Genomic DNA, 24,924 nt, shown 5'->3' with positions numbered 1-24,924 from the left:
AGGGCAGAATGTGTACTCAGAGCAACACCGGCATCGCTGATACCCGCTGGGGGCAGGAACTGGACTCGCGGACGGCAGTGGAGATAACATGACTCCGAGATAACAGAGGCTCGTGGGTGGTGCAGCCGGAACGATTTCTCTCGAAAAGTGGCGAGTATGGAGTGCCAGTCTTCAAATGATAGTTAACGAGTCACGGTCTCCTGGAGGCGAGATAGATGGACAGCCAATGAGTGGATCGCCCAAGCCACATAACTAGGAGAAAGAAGAGACGGTTCACGAGGCACCGAGGATGGGTGCCCAGGACAAACTAACGGTCTCTCCCATGGCTTCCGGTGTCCGGAGCTGACGCCCACTGACTGACGCCCACTGGCTGACACCCACTGACTGAGCCATTTCCTTGGGTAGCCATCCTCGGGGCTCCAAAGTGTCGGCATGGTCCCCTTGTTGGAATGGGGTTATATGCAGGCTAGGTGAGCAGAGGGATCCTGGCCCTCGTCTGGTTTACAGTGGGTCAACTGGGACCGGAAACGACAGACTTGCCAGCTGTATCAACCCCTACCTTGACCCCTCGGCCTCTGGGGCAGAGGCGTCGCACTGGGGAAAGCCAAGTGGAATCCTTGGAAAATCAAAAGCAATATCCCATTCTGAGGGGAGCGGCAGAGATCGGAGAGCTGGGACTGGCAGTCTCCCCACAGTCCCCAGCTGATTCGCCATCCCGGTCCTCGCAAACCTCCATCCGGATGGGTCCCGGGGGACGCCAGTGGCTCTCCCGTGACCCGAGCAAACAGCGCACCCAGTCACAGCTGCTGTAGTTCGTCTCTCCCGCGGCAGGAGGTGAGCGCGGCCCGAGACCATGACGTTGGGCCGTTGATCTGGCAGGTCCTTTTCTCCATCGCCCTCAGAAACGAGGGTCCGAGATTTCTGTGTTCGTTTGACGTGGACGACAGCAGTGCACACGTCTTTGTCCGGGGCTGTGCGCTCCTTGGTGCCCTCTTCTCATAGAATCCGAACGGACCCTGGCTAGCCCTACACCCTGCAGAACGTCCCTCTGGCCCGCTGTGTGATGGTCGGACCAAATAAGAAGTGGCAAGTGTGTCGGAGGCCTTGGTAAGACGCGCGTATTCCGAGGAGCGGGCAGGTGAAACGTCTAACGGTTCAGGGACTCGCTACATCACTAACATTTTCAGGAGTTTAGTTGTCTGGAACCTGCCAGCGACCCTTCCCAATGTGAAGGCTGAATTAGTGTCACTTCTACCTGCCATCATGACAGGGGACGTATAATGCCTAGCAGGCCACTTAGGTTTTGCAGGCAGCATATTCTGCACGCGATAGGATGCTGCTTTTATCCTATGCCGAACGACGTGGAAAGCTGCCAACCCCGAGCGGAGCGCAGAGCGGGAGCAGGCGCTGCAGCTGGTCCCAGCCCCTGTGTGAGCAGCCCCGGCGTCACACCCCAGCGGACTCCGCGAGCTAGAGGCATCGTGCCGGGAAAGCGTGTGGATTTTGTGGGAAGCCTCAGTGGGTGACTAAGGGTGCAGACCCTCAGGGTTCTGGGTCAAGGCCATGCCTTCTGCGATCGAAGCGGAGAATCGTACCTTTCAAAAAACAGTTCCTGGCCTGCCCCTGGGCCTTGGTAGAGATGAAGCCATCGATCATGGAACACCCAATAACTGTTCAGAACTAGCCAGCCTGAGCTGGGTCCCGTTAGACCCACCAACTCAGTAAGGACAGGCGAGACCGGCATCTCTCCATCACAGGACGGAAGAGCCTGACCGCCGGCAGCATCGGCCGGCATAGCAGGCTGCGTGCGCGGGGTCCCCACCCTCACGTTTCCCTCCACCGCCGCCTCAGTTCTCCTCCGCTCACGCCCCTAAGCACACGGGTTCGATGTACAGCGACTCGCGGAGGAGGAGAAAGCTTGAGGTTTGGTCCCGGCAGCTCCGCTTGGCACCCGGGCGAATGCCAGGAATGATCGGCGGCCTCTCTAGGAACAACCTTGAAAGGCAGAGGGAGAGGAAGTCCGCAGGACGGAGCTTCGTGAAGGCCATCTGCCTGGCCGCCCACGTTGTGTAGAAGCAGTGGCCCAAGACTACCGAGCTCATGGTGGTGGCGGACGCTCTGGCAAGTTAGTCAGGGGCCCAGAAGGACGAGGACTGGAAAGTCGGGGACAAAGACCTCTAGCACGGAGGCATGCGGACGGAAGAACTGTAGGAAGGAGAGAACCAAACGCGGAGATCTTGGCAACGCATCCTGACGCGCACCAGAGGCCACAGGCCGCGGGAGGGTTACCAGAGGGCCAGCCAGACAGAGCAGCTCAGCCACCGACACCTGCCAGCTTCTGCCTTCGGTGACCACGGTGGCGGCCCAGGTGTCGCCACCGATGCCGGCAGGGCTGCAGGAGACGCGGGCTCTCGCTCGCCACGACGGATCTTGCCTCTCCTGTTGCAAGATGTCTAGCACATTGGCGACGGAGCCCACTTCCGAGCGCCGCTCCTCAAGGAGGCCGGGCAGCCGCGTGGGGACCGGACGGGTGTGCTGGGCCTCGTGCCCACTCATCCTGATGCGTTCCTGCCTCTCCTCCCCGTGGAGCCTCAGCCAACACCACATCCCAGAGTTGATTGAGCGTTCGGCCCACCGGGATGGGACCCCACATGGTGTCGTATCAGACAAGGGGACACCCTTCCCAGCAAAGGAGGCACGGCAGTGAGCTCACGACCCTGGGATGCCCTAGTCTGCCTCGTGTATCCTGCCAGCCCAAGGGAAAGATGAAACGGCCTGCCGCGAGTGTATCTGAGGCGACTCCTTAGAGGTGGTAGCCCGAGAGAACGAGTCGCCGTTCTTCAGGATGCAGTGTGGACGCTAAAGCAGAGGCCGTTATCTTACCCAACAGACAAGCTGCATGGCGAAAAACCAAGGAGGGTAGGCAGGAGCCGTTCTGGTTACTAGTACTCCTAGTTACCCGCTCAGGGAATCCGTGCTTCCCGCCATCCCAACCACAGGCTCTACGGGGTCATGATCCCCGAAGAGGGGTCCACAGCAGGAGTTCCTTTGAACTATCAGCTGGTTGCTCCCGAGGGACTCTGGACCTTTCACGCCAGCAGACTGGCAGAGAAAGAGAGGAATCGCCATTTTGGCAATGGGACAATTAACTCCGATCACCAGGAAGCAGGTAGGAAGCTGTCACGTAGTGAGAACGTGGAGGGCTACGTTTGGCGCCCACGGGATCCGTTGGGGTGCCTTGGTACCCTCCTAGCCAGTTGGACAGCAAATGAACAAATGCAGCAGTCCCGGCCCGAGGAGCGCCCGGTAACCGTGGGATGAAGGTCCAGCTCGCCTCCACCCGCAGAGCGCCCCCTAGATCAGCAGAGATGCTGGCCTAAGATGACGGTGATCCAGACTGATGGATGGAGATTCATATCAGCAGCTGCGACGTCAAGACCAGCAGCAGGGAATCTGTAATTCGTCCCACTTACACTCCCTGTGAGTGTCCCCCCAGGACCAGAGACCCTGGGGGACCTGCGGCCGAAACGGAAGGAAAGGCCGTCAAGCAATGCAGGGCATGGACCGAATATGATACTTCCCTTCCCAGATGCTGCCCTCCGGGCTGAACTACTTTCTCATCAGCTAGCTATAGAGAAGGGTGCGTATCACTGACAGCTTTAGCTGACGGCCCTCGGTGTCACCTTTGGAATTTGTCTGGCTGAAGAAAGCCCAACTCAAGTTCTTGCTCCTGCCTGGGGGTGGCTCCTAAGATGAGAAGTACAAATAGAGGAAGCAACACAAATTGGAGGCTTTCGTGGTAGCTTTGGTAAGATACGGCAGCAGCAGAGACTGGGCTTGTGGCATCGGAGAGGGAAGTACAGAGATTCAGAATATATTTAAGAGTTCGAACTGAAAAAATATTTTGCTCATCGCCTGGATGTGTGATTGAGGGAAGAGGAGGAAACTGAGGTGGCTGTTAGTTTTGCAGCTTGAGCAAGTGGGTGATTAGTGGAGTGATGTGCAGATATTGGAGACCCTGGGGGAAGGTTTGAAGTTTTTTTGCTTAGTTTGTTAAGCAAAGGTTGGGGCAAGTAAGAGCTCCATTTTGGACATAGGCACTTTAGATAGTCCTCAAGCAGAGATTTCAAAGAAGCGGTTACGTGAGCCCAGCACTCAGATCTAGGAAGGAGATAGCATGAGGGCACCTAGGGAGAAAACGCTCACTGTCAGTTGGAGGAAAAAAGATAAAGCACATATTTTTTTTGTTACACAAGGCGTTTTGCCTTAGTTCACCATCAGTGGGTGTATTGGAAGGAATACATACTTTAAGCCTAAATGAAATGGGCTTGAGTACCAACTCTCCCACTTAAAGATTGTGTTTCTCAAGCTGTTTTCATTTCGTTTTCATTAAAAATTTACCAAAATTTTCTCACTAGTTTATATAGCACCTGTGTCTGCCCCAGGGAAGCAAACGTTCACACACCATGCGTTCTCGAAGGCATCTTATCTTTCCGCAAATTTAAACTTGTTAGTTGCCTGGAAAACTCACCTCTCTGATGGGTTCGAGAAAAGTTATGATTTCATAGATTATTTAGGTACTCGTTTGCTAGAGTAGGAGTGATGCTCTTTCTAGATTTTTGCATCTTAAGCAGAAGCACTGCTAGTCAACACACGAGAAACTTGAGATGCCTATAGAACATCTACGTCTTAGACGTTCTGGCTAGGTGTTTAATTGGAAGTCCTCCAAATTAGCACAAATACAATGAGTGAAAAGATTGTGGCATTATCAGCTTCAAGATGGTAATTGAAACAAGCAGGCAGGGATGAGGTTTACTGTGAAATTCTGAAACTCCTGTTAAGCCTTTAAATATTTTTTCCTTTCCACAGTTTTGTCCTTCTTACATTTTGAATATTTTCCTCGTGAGGTTAATGATGTGATGTTCTTTCTTCCACAGATAGTTCATATGAGTGCTTGTTCTTCCAAAGTGATACTGATAGATAAAATGAGCATTTTGGGTTTTTTTTTCCCCCCACAGGAGTTCCGAGTGCAGAACACTACCAAAATAGCTTTAAAAGACTTGTCCTTGAATTTATATGAGGGGCAAATCACTGTTCTTCTAGGACATAATGGGGCAGGAAAATCCACTACCCTGTCCATTCTCTCAGGTATGTGTTTAGCTCTGTTCGGGGAGGGGGGAAGGGGAGGTGGAGGGAGGCTCACACAAACGCTGTACATAGAGCTTACCAGAGTGTTGTGTATCCGCCTCAGTGTTAACAGTTTAGTCATTTCAGTGACACATAAAATGGTTTAATAATCTATTTTCTAAGTTGGAAATACCTTCTCGTGAGAGATGTCAGTTGCCAGGTTTTTCAAAGACATTCAAGTAACCATTATAAATATGTTCAAAGAACTAAAGGAAACCATGATTAAAGAAACAATAGAAGGTATGAAAAGAATAACTCAATAAGCAGGAAATATCAATAGAAAGATAGAAAATATTTTTTTAAAAACCAAGTGGGATTTCTGGAGTTGAAAAGGACAATAACCAAGGTGAAAATTTTATTAAAGAGGATCAACAGTAGATGTGAATTGTCAGAAGAGAGAATTGGTGAACTTAAAGATAGAGGTTACGCAGTCTGAATAATGGAAAGCAAAAAGTTTAAAATTTAACAAAGCCTCGGAAAAATTCGAGGAAACTTTCTAAGTGCGCCAGCATACATGCAATGGGAATGTGAGGAGAGGGGAAAGAGGACAAAGCAAAAAAAAAGGTATTCTAAGAAATAATGGTTGAAACTTCCCAGATTTGCTGAAAACATTAATCTACATATCCAAGAAGCTCAACAAGCTCCAAATAGAATAAATTTCGAGAGATCCACACCATAGTTAAAATTCCGAGAGACAGAAAATATTGAAGGTAGAGTGAAAAATGACTTGTCACATAGAATGGCACCCCAGCGAGACTAATAACTGACTTCTCATTTGAAACAGTGGCGGTCAAGGAGCAACAGGATAATATATAAAAAGTGCTGAAAGCAAACTCTCAACCAAGAATCTCACCTCTGTCTTTCAGAAGTGAACATCGAATAACACATTCCCAGATATACAGAACCTGAGTGAATCTATTGCTAGTTGACCTGAAGCAAGTTCTTTGCCCTGAAAGCAAATAAGCCCAGATGGAAATTTGAGTACACACACACACACACACACACACACACACACACACACACACACGTATCAATAAAGATAATTATGTAATATTAATTTATGTGTATAAAATGAACACATATTACTTCTCAACTAATCTTAAGAGAAATTATATGAAAATATATAACTGTAATTTTAGGCTTGCAACATAGAGAAAAGTAGCATATTTGACAATAACAGCACAAAGGAGGTGGACGGGAGCAAACTTGTAGTAGAGTCAGGAAATGGTGTTTGATGAGAACACAAATCCTTGGGAACAAATAGAACCAAAACTGGTAAATAAGAGGTAAATTTAACAAACTCTATAAATACATAGATGGCCTCCTTTCTTTCTCAACCTCTTTAATAGACATAAAATTCTATAAATTGTAATAACAATGTATTCTTGGAATGGTGACATACGTAAATGTCGTATGATAACAGCAGTATCACGAAAAGAAGAACAATGATTCTATAGTTCTCTGGAACTAAGTCGATATAAATCTGAAGTAGAAACTCTTAAGGTAAATTGTATATGGTAAGCCTCAGAGCAACCACTAAGAAAAATAATTCGAAATACGTAGTGAAAAAAATTATAAAAAGAATTAAAATGTTATACTAGAAAATATCCATTTTAAAAAAATAAAGGATGAATTGAGGAACAAAATAAGGCATAAGACATAGTAAAAAGAAAAAGTAAAATGGTAGACATATATTCAGCTGTATCAGTAACAATACTGTTAATGGATTAAACAATCCATATAAAAGACAGATTGTCAGATGTATAAAAATAAGATCCATCTCTATGCTGTCTGCAGAAGACACACTTTAGATGCAAAGATACAGACAGGGTGAAAGTAAAGAATGTCGTACAAAAAGCAACCACAAGGAAGCTGGACTAGCTACACAAACATCAGACAAAACAGACTTTAAAACGCAAAGTGTTACTGGGAATAAGGAAGGATATTTTACAGAAGGGCCGATTCATCAGGAAGTGGTAACAGTCATAAACATATGTACCTACCAACACAGAGCCAAGATATGTGAAGCAAAAACTGACAAAATTTAAGGGAGAAATAGACAAATTAAAAAATAATAGTTAGAGATTTCAATACCCCACTTTCAATAAAGGATAGAACAACTAGGCAAAATATCAACAAGTAAATAGAAGACTTCGACGACACTACACAAAAAATATACCTAGCAGACACCTATACCACATCTCATACAATAGCAGCAAAATTTATATTCTTCTCAACCACGTATGGAACATCCTCTGGAATAGATCATGTAGCAGGCCATAAAACAAGCCTCAACGAATTTAAAAAATTGAAATCACACAACTTAGTTTGTAATTACAGTGGCGCGAAATTATAATTCAGCAACAGGAAGAAATTTGGGGATTCACAAACTTATGGAAATTAAACATATCTAAATACTAATGGGAAAAGAAGAAATCACAAAGAAAATTAGGAAATACTTTGACACGAATGAAAATAAAGACATAACATCCAAAACATATGAAATGCAGCTGAAGCAGTGCTTATAGGGAAATTTATAGCTATAAATGTCTATTTTTTAAAAAAGAAAGTTCTCAACTAAAGAATCTAAACTTTCAACTTAAGACTTTCAAAAGGATTAGCAAACTAATCCCAAAGCAATCAGAAGAAGGAAATAATAGAATTAACGAAACCAAAAGTTAATGAAACCAACATTGGTTCTTCAAAAAGATCAAGAAAATTGGTAAAACTTTAGCTGACCGTGAGGAAAACAGATGATTCGAAGTACTAAGATCAGAAATGAAAGGTCCATGACAGAAACTGGAAGTCAAAAGGAGCGATCGGCCAAACGCTCTCATTTCAACGCATCTGAAAGGAGAGTACGCTGTTAAACAGGAAATCGTCGGAAATAAACGGGATAATGGATGGGACTGCAGTACGACAGGGGTCCTGTGGGACAAACGGTCACTCGTTTTAGTCTAGATATCTCTCAGTACATTTATTCTCTTCACAGTGTATTTTAAAAGTAGGATTAACAAGTGATATTTTCCTCCTGAACTTCACCAGTTATCACAGCTATAGACAAATGTCATATAAGTGTTTCAAAACTATTTTAGGTTATTATATATTACGTCCCCCAAATAGAATTTAAAATGTTCAATGATAACAGTTGTATCATCTCGGTTTTCAGTTTTGAAAGCACCTACCACAATCTAGTATAGGATGCAGCTTATAACGTAATTCATAAATGTTCTCAAATGGCGATGGCAACGCTGGAATGTTCTAGTTTAACAAACTCTTTACGTGTTTTTATTAGCTGAGTGATTTGTACTCGTTTATACTCATTGAAAATTAGAACATACAGTTAGTTCATGCAGCCAAAAATACACAATAAATTATTTCTATTATCATCACTCCAAGGATAAAAATTGATATTTTCTAGAATTTCCTTCTCTGTGAGATATTGCTAATTCTTTTTTTAGTTGAAGAGTGTAAGACAATTTATTGTATTGTTCTTGCAACTTTTCTGTAGGTTTGGATTTTTGCAAAATAAAAATTGAAAGCAAGAAAACAAAATACCTCTCCTGAATGTACCTCTAATATCACAAAATCCTCATATTTTTTAAAAGCTTATGAAAGCTTTAGTATTGGTTTTATTTTTTATTAAAGTTATTGGGGCTCCACTGGTTATTAACATTATATATAATAGACCCTGAGGGTATGACTTTATAATACACCTGTGTACTCTCTTGTGTGCTCACCACCCAAAGTCTGGTCCTCTTCTGTCACCTCGCATTGATTCCCTTTGCCCTCCTCATCCTCCCCCCGCTCCCTTGTAACCACTATCCTGTTCTCTGTATCTTTGAGTTTGTATCATTTGTTCTTTTGTTGTTTTTTTGTTTTATATCTCACATATGAGTGAAATCATATGGTTCTTGTCCTTTTCCATCTAATTTATTTTCCTTCTCATAATAACTTTCAAGATCCATCCATGTCGTCGCAGAGGGCAGTATTTTATCTTTTTTATGGCTGAGTAATATTCCACCGTATAAATGTACTACATCTTCTTTATCCAATCACCTGTTGAAGGGCACCTGGTTTCTTCAATACCTTGACTGTTGTAAATAATGCTGCAGTGAATGTGTGTGTGTGTGTGTGTGTATCTTTACAAATAAGTGTTTTCAAAAATTTCAGGTAGAGACCCAGAAGAGGAGTTGCTGGGTCATATGGTAATTCCATTCTTAATTTTTCAAGGATCCTCCACGCTGTTTTCCATAGTAGCTGCACCAGTTTACGTTCCCAGCAGCAGTGTGCGAGGAGGCCCCTTTCCTCCACTGCCTCTCCAAAACGTTTGTTATTTCTGGTCCCATTGATAATAGCCCTTCTAACGCGTGCGAGGTGGTAAGATGTTGCTAATTCTAACGATTCATCTGCAAGTATGCGCTGATGAAGTTGAGGCGCTGATGAAGTTTGTCGTCATGTTCCTTCATGAGAACTAAGTGTCTGTTATATCTTCTGCTTGACCGTAGGTCTCTATCCTGCTACCAGTGGAGAGGCCTATATTAATGGATATGACATCTCAAGGCAGATGGTCCAGATCAGGAAAAGTTTGGGCTTGTGCCCCCAGCAAGACTTGTTGTTTAATTACTTGACAGTATCAGAACATCTTTATTTCTATGGCGTGGTAAGCCAAAGATATGTTCTTCTCCCCCCAACCCCACCCTATTCATGTATTTAAGATAAAATAGCTACCATCAAAATCGTTATTCTTAGAAAGTTCAAAAATTTGTGATGACTTCTCCTTCAAACATAAACAGAGGCAAAGGGGAGAAGACGATGTAAGAAAAATGCTGGGGAAATGTCCCTGAGCGTAGTAAACTTGGAAGCGCCCTGTAAACTCTGGCTCCTCTTTCCAGGTGAAAGGAATCCCTCGAAAGATGTGTTTTCTGGAAATTGACCGAATGCTGTCCACGTTCAACCTGCTGGAAAAGCAGAACGCATTTTCAGAGTCACTCAGCGGAGGAATGAAACGCAAACTCTCCATCATTATAGCACTTATAGGGGGCTCCAAGGTGAACGCAAAATAAAAGCTGAAAATTGATCCCCGCTGACCCCGTGGTTAAAAAATTTCACTGACACAAACCTGAGAGCTGATAAGTATCCAGAAGTCAAAAAAGGCACCTCCCAAATGAAATCCCAGGTGGATTCACGTGGTCAACCTTGTCGATATAAAATGGTCACAAGTTGGCAACGATCCCAGCATTCCTAATTCAGTTTTAGTCTACACTTCTTACGTTAGCTCATTCGGGCAGGCGACCCAAATAGCAAAACCAGAGTAAGCCCTGTGACCGTTAATGACCCTAGTGGCATTAACGAGTACATAACATTCAACGGCGGTCGCGGAATTGTTCTTTTGTCCCCAGGTGGTGATACTTGATGAGCCAACATCTGGCATGGACCCAGCCTCGAGGAGAGCCGCGTGGGACGTGCTCCTCCAGTACAAGCAGGATCGGACCATCCTGCTGACCACCCACCACATGGACGAGGCTGACGTTCTGGGTGACCGCATAGCCATCATGGTGAATGGGTCCCTGCGGTGCTGCGGCTCTTCGCTTTTCCTCAAAAAAATATATGGTCTCTTTCCCTTTGATCATTCTTTCGATACTGACGTCTTAATATTCTAACAATTTTCATGGATGTTGATATCTTAACATTATTCTAACGTAATTTTCCCTGTTTTATTTTTTGTCTCTCTACCCCAAACTTCAGTCATTCCCTCTGTTCTATTAATTGGGATCAACTATGAGTCCTTTGGAAGAATGGCTATATGTTAGTTCTTCAGAATTATCGCATTATCCAAATTTTATGTTCATTTTTTTCATATGGTGTCTACTTGAATTGTAATTGGCCCAACTGCTGTTGCGCCTTCAATGAGATAGATTAGATAGATAGATAGATAGATAGATAGATAGATAGATAGATAGATAGATAGATAGATAGACAGACAGACAGCAGGTGGATGATGAATAGATAAATTCATGGATTCTCATATACTTCTTGACCATTTGGTTGTCTTCTTTGAGAAACGTCTATTCAAATCTGTAACACGTTTTTAAATAAGGGTATTCATTTTTTTGCTATCAAGTTTACTACTGCATTGGAGTTCCATATATATTTTGGAAATTAACCCATTATCTGATACAGTGTTTGCAAATTTTATTCCACAGGCTGCCTTTTCATTTGGTTGACTGTTTCCTTTGCAGTGAAAATTCTTTTAAGTTCGATGTAGTCCCATTTTTCTATTTTTGCTTTTTTTACCTGAGCTTGCAGTGTCACATCCAAAACAATTATTGCCAAGGCCAATGTCAAGAAGCTTTCCACAGTGTTTTCTCGTAGAAATTTTATACTGTCAAGTCTTATGCTTGAGTCTTTAACACAGTTTGATTTGAATTTTGTGTGTGATATTAAGCATGGGTCCACCTTCATTCCTTAGCCTGTGGATAATCCAGTTTTTCAACACCATTTGTTGAAGAAACTATTTTTTCTCTATCGTATATTCTTGGCACGCTCGTTAAACTCAATTGACCATATACGTGTTGACTTATTTCTGAGCTCTTTATTACGCTACGTTGGTTTATTTTTCTGATTTTATGCCAGTACCATATTGTTTTAATTACCATTGTTTTATAACATATTTTGAAATCAGAAAGTGTTTATTTAGGTTGTGATACTTCCAGCTTTGTTCTTTCTCGAGCTTGTTTTTGGTTATTCAGAGTCTTTTATGTTTCCAATTAATTTTAGGAGTTCTTTTCTATTTTTGTAATAAATGCCAGTGGGATTTGATAGGGATTGCATTGGACATTTTAACAACATCGGATGTTTCAGTTCATGAACACGGGATGTTTTCCCATTTGTTTGTGTCTTGATTCATTTCTTTTATCAATGCTTCTTAGTTTTCGGTGTACAAGTCTTTCACCTCCTTAGCCGAGTTTACTCCAAAGTATTTTATTCTTTGTAACGCTATTGTAAGTTGGATTCTTTTCTTAATTTCCTTTTCTTAATGTGGTTAGTATGTTCTTAATGTGTGGAAATGCAACTTCCTGCATATATTGATTTTGCATTCTATCTCTAGCTGAAATTGTTTATTCGAACAGGTTTTTTTGTGGCATCTTTAGGGTTGCCTACGTATCACATCATCACATCTGTAAACAGATAATTTTCCTCTTCTTTTCTGATTTGAATACCTTTTGTTTGTTTGTTTGTTTGTTTGTTTTTTCCTTGCCTAATTATTCTGACTAGGGCTTCCAGGACTAGGTTAAATAGAAATGGCAGGAGTGGTTATCCTTGTCTTATTCCTCATCTTAGAGGAAAAACTTCTAGATTTTTACCATTGAGTATGACTGCAGATGTGCGTTTGTCTTACACGGTATTTATTGTATGGAGATTCATTGCTTCTATACCAGATTTTTTGAAAGGGCATTAAGTTTTGTCAAATGTTTTCTGCATCTATTGAGACGATCATGTGATTTATTTCATTTATACTATAAATGTTTTATCTTTCTTTTATTGAATTGTACATGTTGTACCATGTTTTCATATCAGGAATAAATCCCACAAGGTCATAGTATTTTTCTTTTACTATGTTGTTGAAATCAGTTTGCTAGTATTGTGTTAAAGATGATTACATCTACATCTGTCAGAGTGATTGGCCTATGGTTTCTTTCGCGTTTTTTTTCTGCGTGTGGTATCAGGGTAATGTTGGCCTCATAAAAAAATATGGAACTATACTGTGCTCTTTGACTGTTTTGAATTATGAAGAATTATCATTAATCCTCTTTTAAAATGTTTAGTAAAATTCCCCAGTGAAGCTCTTTGCTCTTGGGATTTTCTGTGTTGGGAGATTTTTGATTATTGATTTTTTTCCTCCTTACTAGTGACGGATCTGCCTAGACTTTATTTTGTCATGATTCAATCTTGGTAGATCGTATTTCTAGGAAGTTACTCATTTTACTAGGTTACCCGGTTTGTTGGCATTATAATTATTCATAGTACTCTCTTGTGATCCTTTTTACTTCTGTGACATTAGTTGTAATGTCTCCTATCATTTTTCTTCATTATCATTTTAAATTTATTAGGGTGTCACTGGTTAATAAAATTATATAGGTTTCAAATGTACAGTTTAGTGATACATCATTGAGTCTTCTTTCTTTTTCTTAGTCTAGCTAAAAGTTTGTTTTTAAACAACCAACTCAGTTTTATAGATTTTTTATATTGTTTTAATACTCTAACTTTGGAATTAGTTTGTTCTTTCCTAGTTGCTTGAAGTATAAGCTTAGGTTGATATTAGAGATCATTTTTTTTAATATAGGTGTTTATTGCTATAAACTTTCCTCTCAGTACTACTTTTACTGCATCATAAACTTTGGTATGTTGTATTTTTATTTAAACCCGGCTCAAGAAATTTTCTAATTTCTCTTTCCATATCTTTTTTGACTCATCGATTGTTCAAATTGTGTTGTTTAATTTTTACATATTTTGAATTTTCCTGTTTTCCTTCTGCTGTTGGTTTCTAGTTTCATTACATTATGGTTAGAAAAGATACTTGGTAGGATTTTAATCTTAAATTTGTTAAAATTTGTTTTGTGATATAACACATGATCAGTCCTGGAGAATGTTTCATGTGTACTTGAGAAAAATATATATTCTGTCTCTGTTTGTTAGAATGGTCTGTATATGTTCATTAGGTCCATTTAGTTGATAGTATGGTTCAAGTCCACTGTTTCTTTATTGGTTTCTGTCGGTTAATCTGTCCATCATTAAAAGTGGGGTTTTGAACTCTCGTACTGTTAATGTATTTCTGGCTATTTAATCGTTCAGTTCTGTCAGTGTTTGCTTTGTACATTTAGGCTCCCATTTTCAGGTACTCAAATTTCAGGATTCTTGTATCTTTCTTCTGAATCGATACATTTATCATTATCAGTGTTTTCTTTTTATCTCGTGACTATTTTTTGACTCAAAGTCTATATCGTCTGATCAAATGTAGTTGCCCCTGCTCTTTTGGGTTGTATTTTCAGGAAATATCTCATTCTATTCTTTTGTTTCCAGCCTATGTATGTCCTTGAACCTGGAGTGAGTTTTTGTAGACAGTGTACAGTTGCATCTGGCTTTTAATCCATTTAGTTGCTCTATGTATTTTGATTGGAGAGTTTTAATTTCTTTACATTTAAGTAATTTTTGATAGGGAAGGGCTTACTGTTACCGTTCTGTTCATTGTTTTCTGTTTGTCTAGTTGTTCTTATGTCCCTCTATTCCTCTCTTGTTTTCACGTCATTTTTGTTGGTTTTTAGTATTGGTATGCTTTTATTCATTTTGCTTTTTCTTTTGTGTAACCTCTATAGGGATTTTCTTCATGGTTACCGTGGGGCTTACATAAAATATCTTATAGTTATCACAGTCTGTCATAAGCCAATGACAATTTAACCCCCGTCGCATATGAGAATTGTTCTCTTTACCTCCCCCACACACTTTAGTTATCAGTGTTACAATTTATATCTTTTTATATTGTGTGTTGTGCAATTTATTTTTAGTTTTAATTTTGGGTAATAATATAACATCTTAATTATCGTTGTTTTCAATACTTTTCATCTTTTAACTTTTATAGTAGAATTTAAAGTAATTTATCTACCACCATTACAATAATGTATTTTTCTAGATTTGTCTATATATTTACCATTACCTGTGAGTTTTAGACTTCCGTATGCTTTTGTATTACTGCTTAGCACACTTTCTTTTCAGCGCGAAGAAAAGAAAATCCTGTTAGCATTTCTTGTAAGATGGTCCTAGTAATAATGAACTCTCTCAGCTTTTGTTCGTTTCGCAAAGCCTTTATCCTTCATTCTTGAAGAACAGTTTTGCCAGTTATAGTATTTTTGATTGGCAATTCTTTTTTTTTTCTTTTCAGCACTTTGAAAATATCATCTTCCCTTCAAGGGAAGAACCCACTGATAATCTAATGGCCGTATGTGACGACTTGCTTTTTTTTTCTTGCTGCTTTTGAAATTCTCTGTCCTTGACTTTTGACTATTTGATCACAGTATGTTTCATTGTGGATTCCTTTGCATTCTTCTTGTATAGACCTTTTGGGCTCCCTGAATCTGGCTATCCATTTTCCTTTTCTAGGTTGGGAAGTTTTCAGCCATTACTTCTTTGAATAAACTTTCTGGTTCTGTAGAGCTCTCTCTCTTTTCCTTATGAGTCTCCCATACTGTGTATATTGCTGTACTCGATGATATCCTGTTAGTCTCTTAGGCTTTCATTACTTCTTCATTCTTTTTTCTTTCTGCTTCTCTGAGTGAATAATTTCCAATGACTTGACTTAGAGGTCACTTGTCTTTGTCTGCTTTATATATATTCTCCTTTGAACCCCTCGAGTGAATTTTTCAAATCTGTTGTTGTATTCTTCACCTTCATAACTTCCTTATGCTGCTTAAGTTTTCTGTTTCTTTTTGAATTTCTAATTTTATCATGCATTATTCTCCTAACTTTGGTAATCATCTTTACAATGGTCATTTTGAATTCTACGTTCGGTAAATCAAATCTCCATTTCATAAAGTCAGATTCTTGAGATAGATTTTTTTCTTTTGTTTGGAAAATATCTCCATTTGGCTTCTATTGATTTTTCCATTATTTTTCTTGCTTCTTTGCATATTTTATAATCTTTATGACTTAACTTGTGAAAAAAATTACCACAGAGGGTAAAGAAGCTGGTATTTATTCTCAGAAAAGGGTATGCTCTGGTATCTTAGGCCTTTATCGTAGGTGACTGAGTAAGCATTATCTGTATTTGAGCAAATCTTGGGATGTGTAACAGCTTTATTCAGATTCTGTTCTTCATTGTCTTTAAACATTTCAGGAATGGGATGAGGATTTTTCTCGTAGCAGAGGCTGGAATCCGTGCATGGCTGAGATCATTGAGATCTCCTTAAGCTACAGTCTAGTTTTCAGCTTTTTCAGTCTGACAGGTCCTCTTTGCTCTTCATCCCTGCATTGTTTTCTTTACCTTAAAGGCTTTGTCACTATTCTCCTATCCTCTCCCAAACCTTTGAAGGGCCATTGCAGTGAAGGATTTATGTACCCCAAAGGTACTTCACAGCTTATTTTCCCCCCCTTTTTCGCCCTACCCTGAGCCACCAGAATGCCATTACAGTGTTTCCCACAAAGTTCTGGAGTGGGCTGGCACTCTCATTCTCCACCGCCCTACCTGCCTCCCCTAGCTTCTGGAAGGCTGGTGCAGGTACAGAGTCCTCTGGAAAGATTTCTCAGACCTCCGAAGTAAGAGATGTGTAGCTGATCTGCTTACCGCCTTGCCTATAATAGACACCCAATAAATATATGTTTAATGAATATGAATCCCATCCTCTCAGATTTCAGTGTCGGTAGGACCAGAGGCCAGGTAACGGAATTTCATTCTATCTCTGTTCTATTGGTCTTTAAGAAAATTAATGAAATTACAAAATAACTGTTAGGCTTTTTAGACTTGTGATAAAGTGATTTGTGACATGCTCTACCTTCTTCTTGCTCACCCAAACCATGAAAGAATAAGGGAATTATAAATTGTTTTGTTTGTTCTTCTAAATGAATTTTCTCAGGTGTGGGATACCACATCGTCATGGTGAAGGAACCTCACTGTAATGTTGAAGAAATCTCCAAACTGATTTATTATCATATACCGTCAGCCACTTTGGAGAAGAATAGTAAAAATGAATTATCATTTATTCTACCCAGAGAGTACACACACAGGTATGGACTAAGACCGCACTAACGAATGATGTTTACGTAAGAGGAAATCATTGTTGCTTTTTCTGGCGTCTTCAGGCTTAGCAAGTAGAGTTTATTTGACAACCCAAAACTCCAGTCACAGCTGCCACTTGCACTGAAGAGAGGGTTGTCACCTAGCGGCTGTGGTGTCCTGGTTTTAACTGGTGATAATTGATGGCATGTTGTTAGTGGAGTAAAAATTCTGTGTTGCAGGGAGTGAATGGAAATACTAAAATAACAAGAGAAAACAAAAATACTTTTGGTGGTGGCTCTCGAAGCCCGGGCGACAGGAACCCAAAGGAAATAGGTAGGTTTACTGCACTAGTTAGCCAAGTTATTCATCAAGGGGAGTCACAAAGAATAACTTTACCTGAGATAGCCATCCTAAAAAATTGAAGTGGAGACTAAGCATACTCATCAGTGACTTTCAGAGTATGATGTCTTTATCTGTTTATATACATGCAAGAACTTGCTTTGGTGTTCCCTACCAAGCTGGCTGTCATAATCAAGAAGATATGAAGGACTTCTCCTTTTCTAGGAAAAGAAGGAATGTATCAAAAAAAAAAAAGACTTATGGAAGGAAAAGGAACTTCATTATTGGAACTTTTTTCTGCAGTAATCTGAAAGTTCTTGAGCAGCAGCAGCATGGGACAATATGATCAGGCAGCAGAATAAAACCAACGCCCTCATCATAAACCGGAATGAAAGAATAAAATACTGTGGAGCATTGGAAATAAAATTTTGGCTATGCATCCTTAGGTACATGGCGTTCGACTCATTCTGCAAAGGTGGGAACAGGTATGATAACTGTGATCCACATGGAGCTGCAGGAGCTCCCTGGAATCCAGCGCTTGCTTAAACTTGTCACACTATCTGCCTGTCCTCATTCATGTGGACACAATGACATTCTCAAAAGAATGTCTAAAAAGGAAATGAAACTATTCAGAAGCAGATGATGTCCTATACGATTACACATCATTCTTGAATAATTACCGGTCTCAGAAGGATGAAAGAAAAAATGATTGAGCTATAGGAAGGGTAATGAATTTTGAAATTATAGGATCACAAGAAATGCCCACTTGGAAAATAAATGTATTGTAAAAACAGAAAATTTTAGAGACTCTCTGCTTTGTGGTCTGAATCCAGTTAAAGAGGACACCGTGAAGGGGGAGAATGACATAAAACGAGACAAGATCCCTGATTGACTAATAAAAATCCGACCAGTAATTATGGCAGAAAAGAAAAATAAGAGAAAGCTACATCAAGAATCCTGAGAACTGTATGCAAAAGTACAAAGAACACAAAGAGAACAGTGCATTACCACTGCACGCCCACGAGGAAGGCTAAAGTTAAGGACATGGCAGTTGGGTCTCATTGCTGAGAGAAATGTAAGATGGTAAAACCTCTTGTAAAATGGCCACTTCCGCTAGGCCAAGGACGTGCTCATCCTATGACCCAGCAATTATTCCTAGTGTATTCCTAAAAGACGTATGTCCATCAAACGGCATATAAGAATATATATATATTTTAAACATGCTATTTATAAGATAGCTCCAAACCAAGAACTCAAATAAATGTTCACCCTCAGGAAGAGGAAAGAACAATGAGAAAGAATGAACAATAAGAATCGTTCCTTCGGCAGTAAGAAAAAATGAGCCGCACAGACTTCACGCTGGGCAAAAAATGCAGATTGGAGGATTCCATTTACATGGAGTTCATGAAAAGATGAAACTAATTTTTTGTTATGGAGTTCTATAATTTATGAATGTGTAGGGGTGTGTGCGTGTGTGTGTGTGTGTGCGCGCGCGCACGCGCTCGTGCACACGGTGGAGGCGGTTATTGACAAGAATCCTATTCTTATGCAGAAGGATATTCAGTGATGAATATATGTAAAAATTCATTTCAGTTTATGTACTTTATAGTTGGTATACCTTAATAAAAAAGAAAAAATCTAAATTTAAAAATATATGTAATAAATAGGAGGAATTACATCAAATGTTAACGGGCATACTCTAGATGGTCACATTTTTTCTTTTCCTTTTATATTTTTCTGTTTTCCCCTCAAAAGGACTATATATGTATATGTATATATATATATATACACGCATATATATAGTACACTATATTTATTAAGTATGTCATATATAATATGTATTATATATCGTACATAATATGTAACAAAACTCATGTGATTAGGAAAACAAATATCCGTGTATTAAGAGTGGCTATCCCTGAGGATGACAGTATGGTGATTTTTATTTTTTTATACATTCGTTTTCTGAATTTCGTACAAGGCACACTTATTAATTTCATAATTAAGCTAAAAGAAGCAGATATGGGTGAATCCTAGCTGAAAAGACAAACAGAGACCCATGGACACAGACAACAGTTTAGTGGTGACCAGAGAGGAAGGGGGGAGGGGAGAGGTAAACAAGGTCAAAGGGGGTCAAATATAAGTTGATGGAAAGAAACTGGAATTTGGGCGGTGAACACACAATGCAGTATACACATGACATATTATCGAATCGTACACTTGAAACCTACATAATTTTATTAACCAATGTCACCCCAATAGGTTTAATAAAAATAAATGTCTTGAACATAATTTTTAAAAAAAAAAAAAAGCCATAGGAGGAAGTGGATTTAAGACACATAAAATGCTGTCAGTTCTATATCATTTAGAAGTGGAGAATTAGAACCAATGGGCAAAACTAGACAACTGGACGGAAAACAGTTTAAGCTCAAACATGGAGGAAATTTTAATAGAGCTTCCACAAAGGAAATTCTGAGTTCTCTCAACACCGACAAGTGTGCAAAGACAGGTTCAGTTGCTCCTCAGTGGGAATGTAATAGATGATTTGGAGACCTGGAGTTTTCTGGAAGAGATAATCTATTGACTGTAAAATGCCATAAAGTCTTCTCAGGACACCTGCCCTTTAAGAGCCTCCATGTCTTGACTTTTCATCTGGCTCAATATCCACAGATTTTTTTGGCTGTCAAATCACATGTTTCTAGTCACATCTTCAGCTTCTACTGCTCCTACCCCTTTTGCTTTTTCATTTTTTAATTTATTTTAATTATGGTGATATTGGTTAACAAAATCCAGTAAGTTTCAGATGTACAATTCAACAGTATCCATTTCCATTTTTTTTTTTTTAGTATATTTTTTCTCTATTAACTTGGATATGATGTTCTTTTTTGACTTACTGAATAATTGACTGAGGAACCATAGCGGCTATGTGTGTGATAAGTTAATTCATGTCAACCTGCTAGAGTTATTAGCATAAATAAGGTCTCTTGATAGTTTACTAGAAGACTAAATTTTTGTTTCCAAGAACTAAGGAAAGTAGGAATCAATTTGTTGGAGCAATTTACTAGTTTCTTTCTTTTTTTATTTTATTTTATTTTTTTACCATTTCCCCCACCTTTTTGATTTACCAGAGGTATTGAATTATAATGGGCATTGAAGTGAAGAATGATCTACATTTTCGCCAGTCCTGAGGGGAGATTAGAATAAATATAGAATAAAAAAATGTAAATAAGAAAATCTGATTCCGCGCCGGCATGTTCTCTCTCCGCTCCTCTCTCCCTGTCCCACTCTCATTCCCATCTCTGTTCTCATCCCAGTTTTCAAGCTCTGTTTACTGATCTGGAGAACAGGCAGGCGGAGCTGGGCATAGGCAGCTTCGGCGCATCCGTTACCACCATGGAAGAGGTCTTCTTCAGGTGAGCCTCGGTGCACAGGGAGACTGGCGTGTCGACCGAGAGCGAGCCACGTTTCAGTCTCCTTCGTCAGTTTAGCACACTTTCGGATTCACGCATTAGAACTGTGAGAGGTCATTTCTTTCACGTAATTTCTTTCACAATGAGAACACTGGAAAAAGTGTTAACCACCATCGTCTGTAAAGGAATGGGTGGTTAAAGTATGGATTAGACTACGATCTTCAACTTCAACGAGTTCGACTTAATGAAACGCTCATTACATTGACCTTGTTCTTTCCACTTGGCCATGGGCTGGTGGCAGACCGGTGACCAGCATCTGGGAACCACTGCCCCACCATACTGATCGCGTCACTTACCGTGGCCTTCCCCGTCAGTAAGCAAACCAGGAAGCCTACCGAGTCGGGTGTTGTGACTCACATTCTCCAAACCAGATATGCTAGGGTGAAGCTGACCTGAAATACTTTGCATGTTTTTAATACAGGGTCAGTAACATGGAAGATTTACAAACAGATATCGTAGCTGCCCAGCCTCAGCCTTCCTCTCTGATGAACGAAGTCTCGATCAAGAACCAGAACAGGAGTATGTCCGGCAACGAGAGGCCAGATTCTTCTACCGGGAACGAAAGCCCTCCTGTTATGTTTAATACTGGGGTGAGCACCTTTGCCTAGATGCCTGAGGTTTATTTGGTTGGAGCACAAGAGGTACGTTTTTTTTTTTTAATACTTAAACAAAAGGAGCATGGAATTCTCAGCATTGCAGGCCCGACCGGATACGGAGCAGCCTGGACCAAAACCTGATTAATTTCTTGGTGCAGAGATAATGGACACCGGGTAAAGGGCTCGGCTGTTCGTCTCACACCGTTTGCGGTTCCTCTCTTCTTTTTTGTTCGTTTTTGGAATGCTTTTGGTTTTTTCAGATTGATAACCCCATTTTTTTTTTTTTTTTAAGCAAGGCAACCCTTGGTGGACCTCACAGATTGCAAGGACCTTATCAGCTTATAATCCCTTATTTATTTATTTATTTATTTATTTTTTTATGCCTGCAGCACCTGGTCTTCCTAGGCGGTCTCCCATCCAAGAACTAACCAGGCCCGACCCTCCTTAGCTTCCGAGATCAGATGGGATCGGGCTTGTCGTTCAGAGCGGCGTGGCCGTAGATGATAACCCAGAGATTTGTTAGTTCATTGTAGCCGTGGCGAGCATGATTCTTGATAATCGAGCTTGCACAATATTTTTTTAAGTTTTTGCATTGGGAATTGATATCACATAAAGAATCGTTCCCTAATCAGTACGATCCTCCGCATGGGAAAGAAGCCTCTTCGGGTTGCCCGGCGTTTATTTCATTCTCCTTCTAATTATCTGTTCCTTCTCTAAAGCACCCTGGTGTTCTCGACTATCAGAAGATTAAGTGAGATTTTAGGTACGTTATATCAAAAGCCAGAACTTAAATGTTTTATGTCATAGGAGTAGGAGAGGTCAGCAAACTCTGTGTAAGGAGATAATGAAGATGTAAGGCCCCGTGGGCCGTCCAGTCTCTGTCGCAGTCACTCAACCCTGTCACAGTAGCAAAAAGCAACCCTAGAAAACGCAGGAATGCAGGGGGTGGGCGCGTCGACCCCTGCCTCGTACCAACGGAAGACAGATCAAAGTCTCGTGCGTTATCCGCCTATGTCTGGGCTCCGTCCCGAGCACTTGTTTGTATAAACCTCGCGCGTCCGGCCCGACCTCGACGCGAGCGGCCTGGCGACGCCGCGGCCGCCGTGACGCGCACCCCTGTCTCCCGCCCCTAGCGCCTGCTGTGCCAGCAGCAGTTCCTGGCCATGCTGGCGAAGCGGGCGCTGTTCAGCTGGCGCAACTGGACGCTGGTCCTGCTGCAGACGCTGGCGCTGCTCGGCTCCTTCGCCTTCCTCACGGAGAGCGTGGCGTCACCGGACGGCGACCACGAGGCCCGGCGCATGGACCTGGGGCAGTACGGCCCGACCGTCGTGCCCTTTTCCGTCTCCGGGAATTCGAGCCTGACCCCGATTTTCTTACGGCACCTCAGGGGCGCGCTGGGGTCCGACAGACACACGCTGAAGGAAGTGCAAGGTGAGGCCCGTCAGGGCACGAGCGACGCCGGCCGGACGGAGGTGGGGTCGTGCGACTGTACAAGAGGGGCCCTCGCCGACCGCGCGGCCACCGCGCCGGTCATTCCCTGCCGGGCCCCAGCGTTCTCGAGGCAGCTCAGTGAGAGTCGGGAGGGACCCGCTTTGGTTTAGCCATTCCGGTAGCCGTGTCGCGATACTGCCTTGTCGTTTCCGTGTGCTTTGCCCTAGTTCCTTTTGACACCTTCTCAGGTGCCCGATTGGCCGTCTTCGGTGAAATTCACGTGCATGCTAATAAAGGCGAATGGTGTTTTCCGTTGACTTTTGAGAGCTCTTTATCTATTATCTCTCATGCCGTCGACCGTCTTTCTGCCATCTTAACAGGTTCTGCAAGACAAAGGTTTTGTTTTGATGAAAACGGTTTATTAATTTTTTTTCTTTTATGAATTGTGCGTTTTGTGGCAAGTCCGAAACCTTTTGGGTAGCCCTGGATCCTGAAGATTTTCTTCTGAAAGGTTTATAGATTTCTAAAAGTAGAGTCTTACGCTCTACATTAAAGTTCATGATCCATTTCGCATTAATTTTATTATAAAGTGTAAGATGTACATCGAGGTTAAATTTCATGCCTTTGGATGTCCAATTGTCCAGCAACTTTGTTAAGCGATGAAATCTATTTAATTATTTTGCACTTTTATCAAAAACGAGTTGGGCATATGAGGGTCCATTTTTGAGTTCTCTGTTCTAGTCCATTAATCTATATATCTGTTACTTTACCAATATTTTGCTTAAGATATGGCAGACTGACTCCTACTTTATTTTTGTTTTTCAAAATCATTTAATTTCTCTGATTTTCCTTAGAAATTTTATAATAAGCTTGGCTATACCTACAAAAAAATTTTTGGAATTTTGATGAGAATTGGATTAAATCTATATATCAATAAGGAGAGAGTTGACGTCTTGACTATGTTGGGTTTTTTAATCCATGAACACAATATGTGCCTCCATTTAATTAGACCTTTTTACATTTCTTTCGTCAGTGCTGGGTACTTTTCATCATATGAGTCCTGCCTGTATCTTCTTAAATTTACAGCTAAGTATTTCACTTTTGAGCGAATTTAAATGGCATTGTATTTTAAATTTCGGTGTCCATGTATTTCTTCTGGTTCATAGAAAACAGTTGATTTTTGTAAGTTTGTCTTGTATCCTGCAACCTCGATGGACTCATTTATTAATTCCAGAAATATTTTGTTGATTCCTCAAGGTTTTCTACAGAGACAATCATGCGTTCTGCACCCAAAAGCTGTTTCAGTTCTTCCTTTGTGATCTGTAAGCCCGCCGTTTCCTGTTCGTGCTTGATGGTGCTGGGTAGAACCTCAAGCACAATGTCGAGTTAGGGCAGTGAGAGTGGATATTGTTCCTCCATTCCCAGTCTTCGGGAGAAAGTGCGCAGTTTCTCACCATCTGGTGTAATGTTGGCTGTAGGGATTTTGTAGAGTTCTAAACAGAGTTGAGGAAGTTTGGCTCGATTCCTGTTTTCTCAGTTCTCCTCATGAATGAGTACTGAGTTTTGGCAAATGTTTTTTTCTATATAGATTGATGTGATTATATTATTTTCTTCTTCAGCCTATTCCTATGGTAGATGATATTGATTTTTAAATATCGAACCAGCCTTGTAACCATGGAATAGTCCCCACTTGGTCACGGTGTATGACTGTCTTTTTATATTGCTGAATAACGTTTGCTAATATTTTGATAAGGAGTTTTACGGCTATATTCATGAAGGACATTGGTCTGTAGCTTTCCTTTTTTGTACTGCCTCTGTACAGTTTTGCTCTCAGGGTATTAGTAGTTTCATAAAATGAATTGAGAAATGTTCCCTCTTCTCTCTGAAACATATTGTGTATAATTAATGTTGATTTTTTTTTCTTAAATATTAGAATTCTCCAGTAGAAACTCTGGACCCAGAGATTTGTTTTGGCGGGAGTTTTTATTTATAAGTTCAATTTCCATAACAGTTATAAATTCAGATGATCTCTGTCATATTGGGTGAGCTGTGATAGTGTGCGCATTTTGAGGACGTTGTCTATTTTATCCTAATTGGCAAATTTGTGCGTTTAGTGCTGTTCGAATCATTC

General features: G+C 41.1%; 1 protein-coding gene and 1 pseudogene across 1 annotated transcript in view; one reads left to right on the top strand and one right to left on the bottom strand.

Annotated features, from left to right (window-relative positions):
- LOC107516059 (ATP-binding cassette sub-family A member 3) overlaps nt 1-24,924 on the top strand; it is a 95,309-nt gene that overhangs the window by 39,111 nt on the left and 31,274 nt on the right. Inside the window, exons 12-19 of the mRNA XM_036225868.1 lie at nt 5,019-5,148; nt 9,696-9,850; nt 10,083-10,238; nt 10,590-10,800; nt 16,815-16,965; nt 20,611-20,709; nt 21,188-21,368; nt 22,496-22,793. Of these exons, the coding sequence (XP_036081761.1) occupies nt 5,019-5,148; nt 9,696-9,850; nt 10,083-10,238; nt 10,590-10,800; nt 16,815-16,965; nt 20,611-20,709; nt 21,188-21,368; nt 22,496-22,793 (1,381 nt within the window). The remainder of the gene's footprint in view (nt 1-5,018; nt 5,149-9,695; nt 9,851-10,082; nt 10,239-10,589; nt 10,801-16,814; nt 16,966-20,610; nt 20,710-21,187; nt 21,369-22,495; nt 22,794-24,924) is intronic.
- On the bottom strand, nt 21,743-21,864 carry LOC118607470 (annotated as a pseudogene).

The sequence above is a fragment of the Rousettus aegyptiacus genome, unplaced genomic scaffold (genome assembly GCF_014176215.1).
Source record: "Rousettus aegyptiacus isolate mRouAeg1 unplaced genomic scaffold, mRouAeg1.p scaffold_m13_p_8, whole genome shotgun sequence".
Classification (NCBI taxonomy): Eukaryota; Metazoa; Chordata; class Mammalia; order Chiroptera; family Pteropodidae; genus Rousettus; species Rousettus aegyptiacus.
Note: the sequence above shows the minus strand (reverse complement) of the source record. Positions and strands in the feature narration are given on the sequence as shown.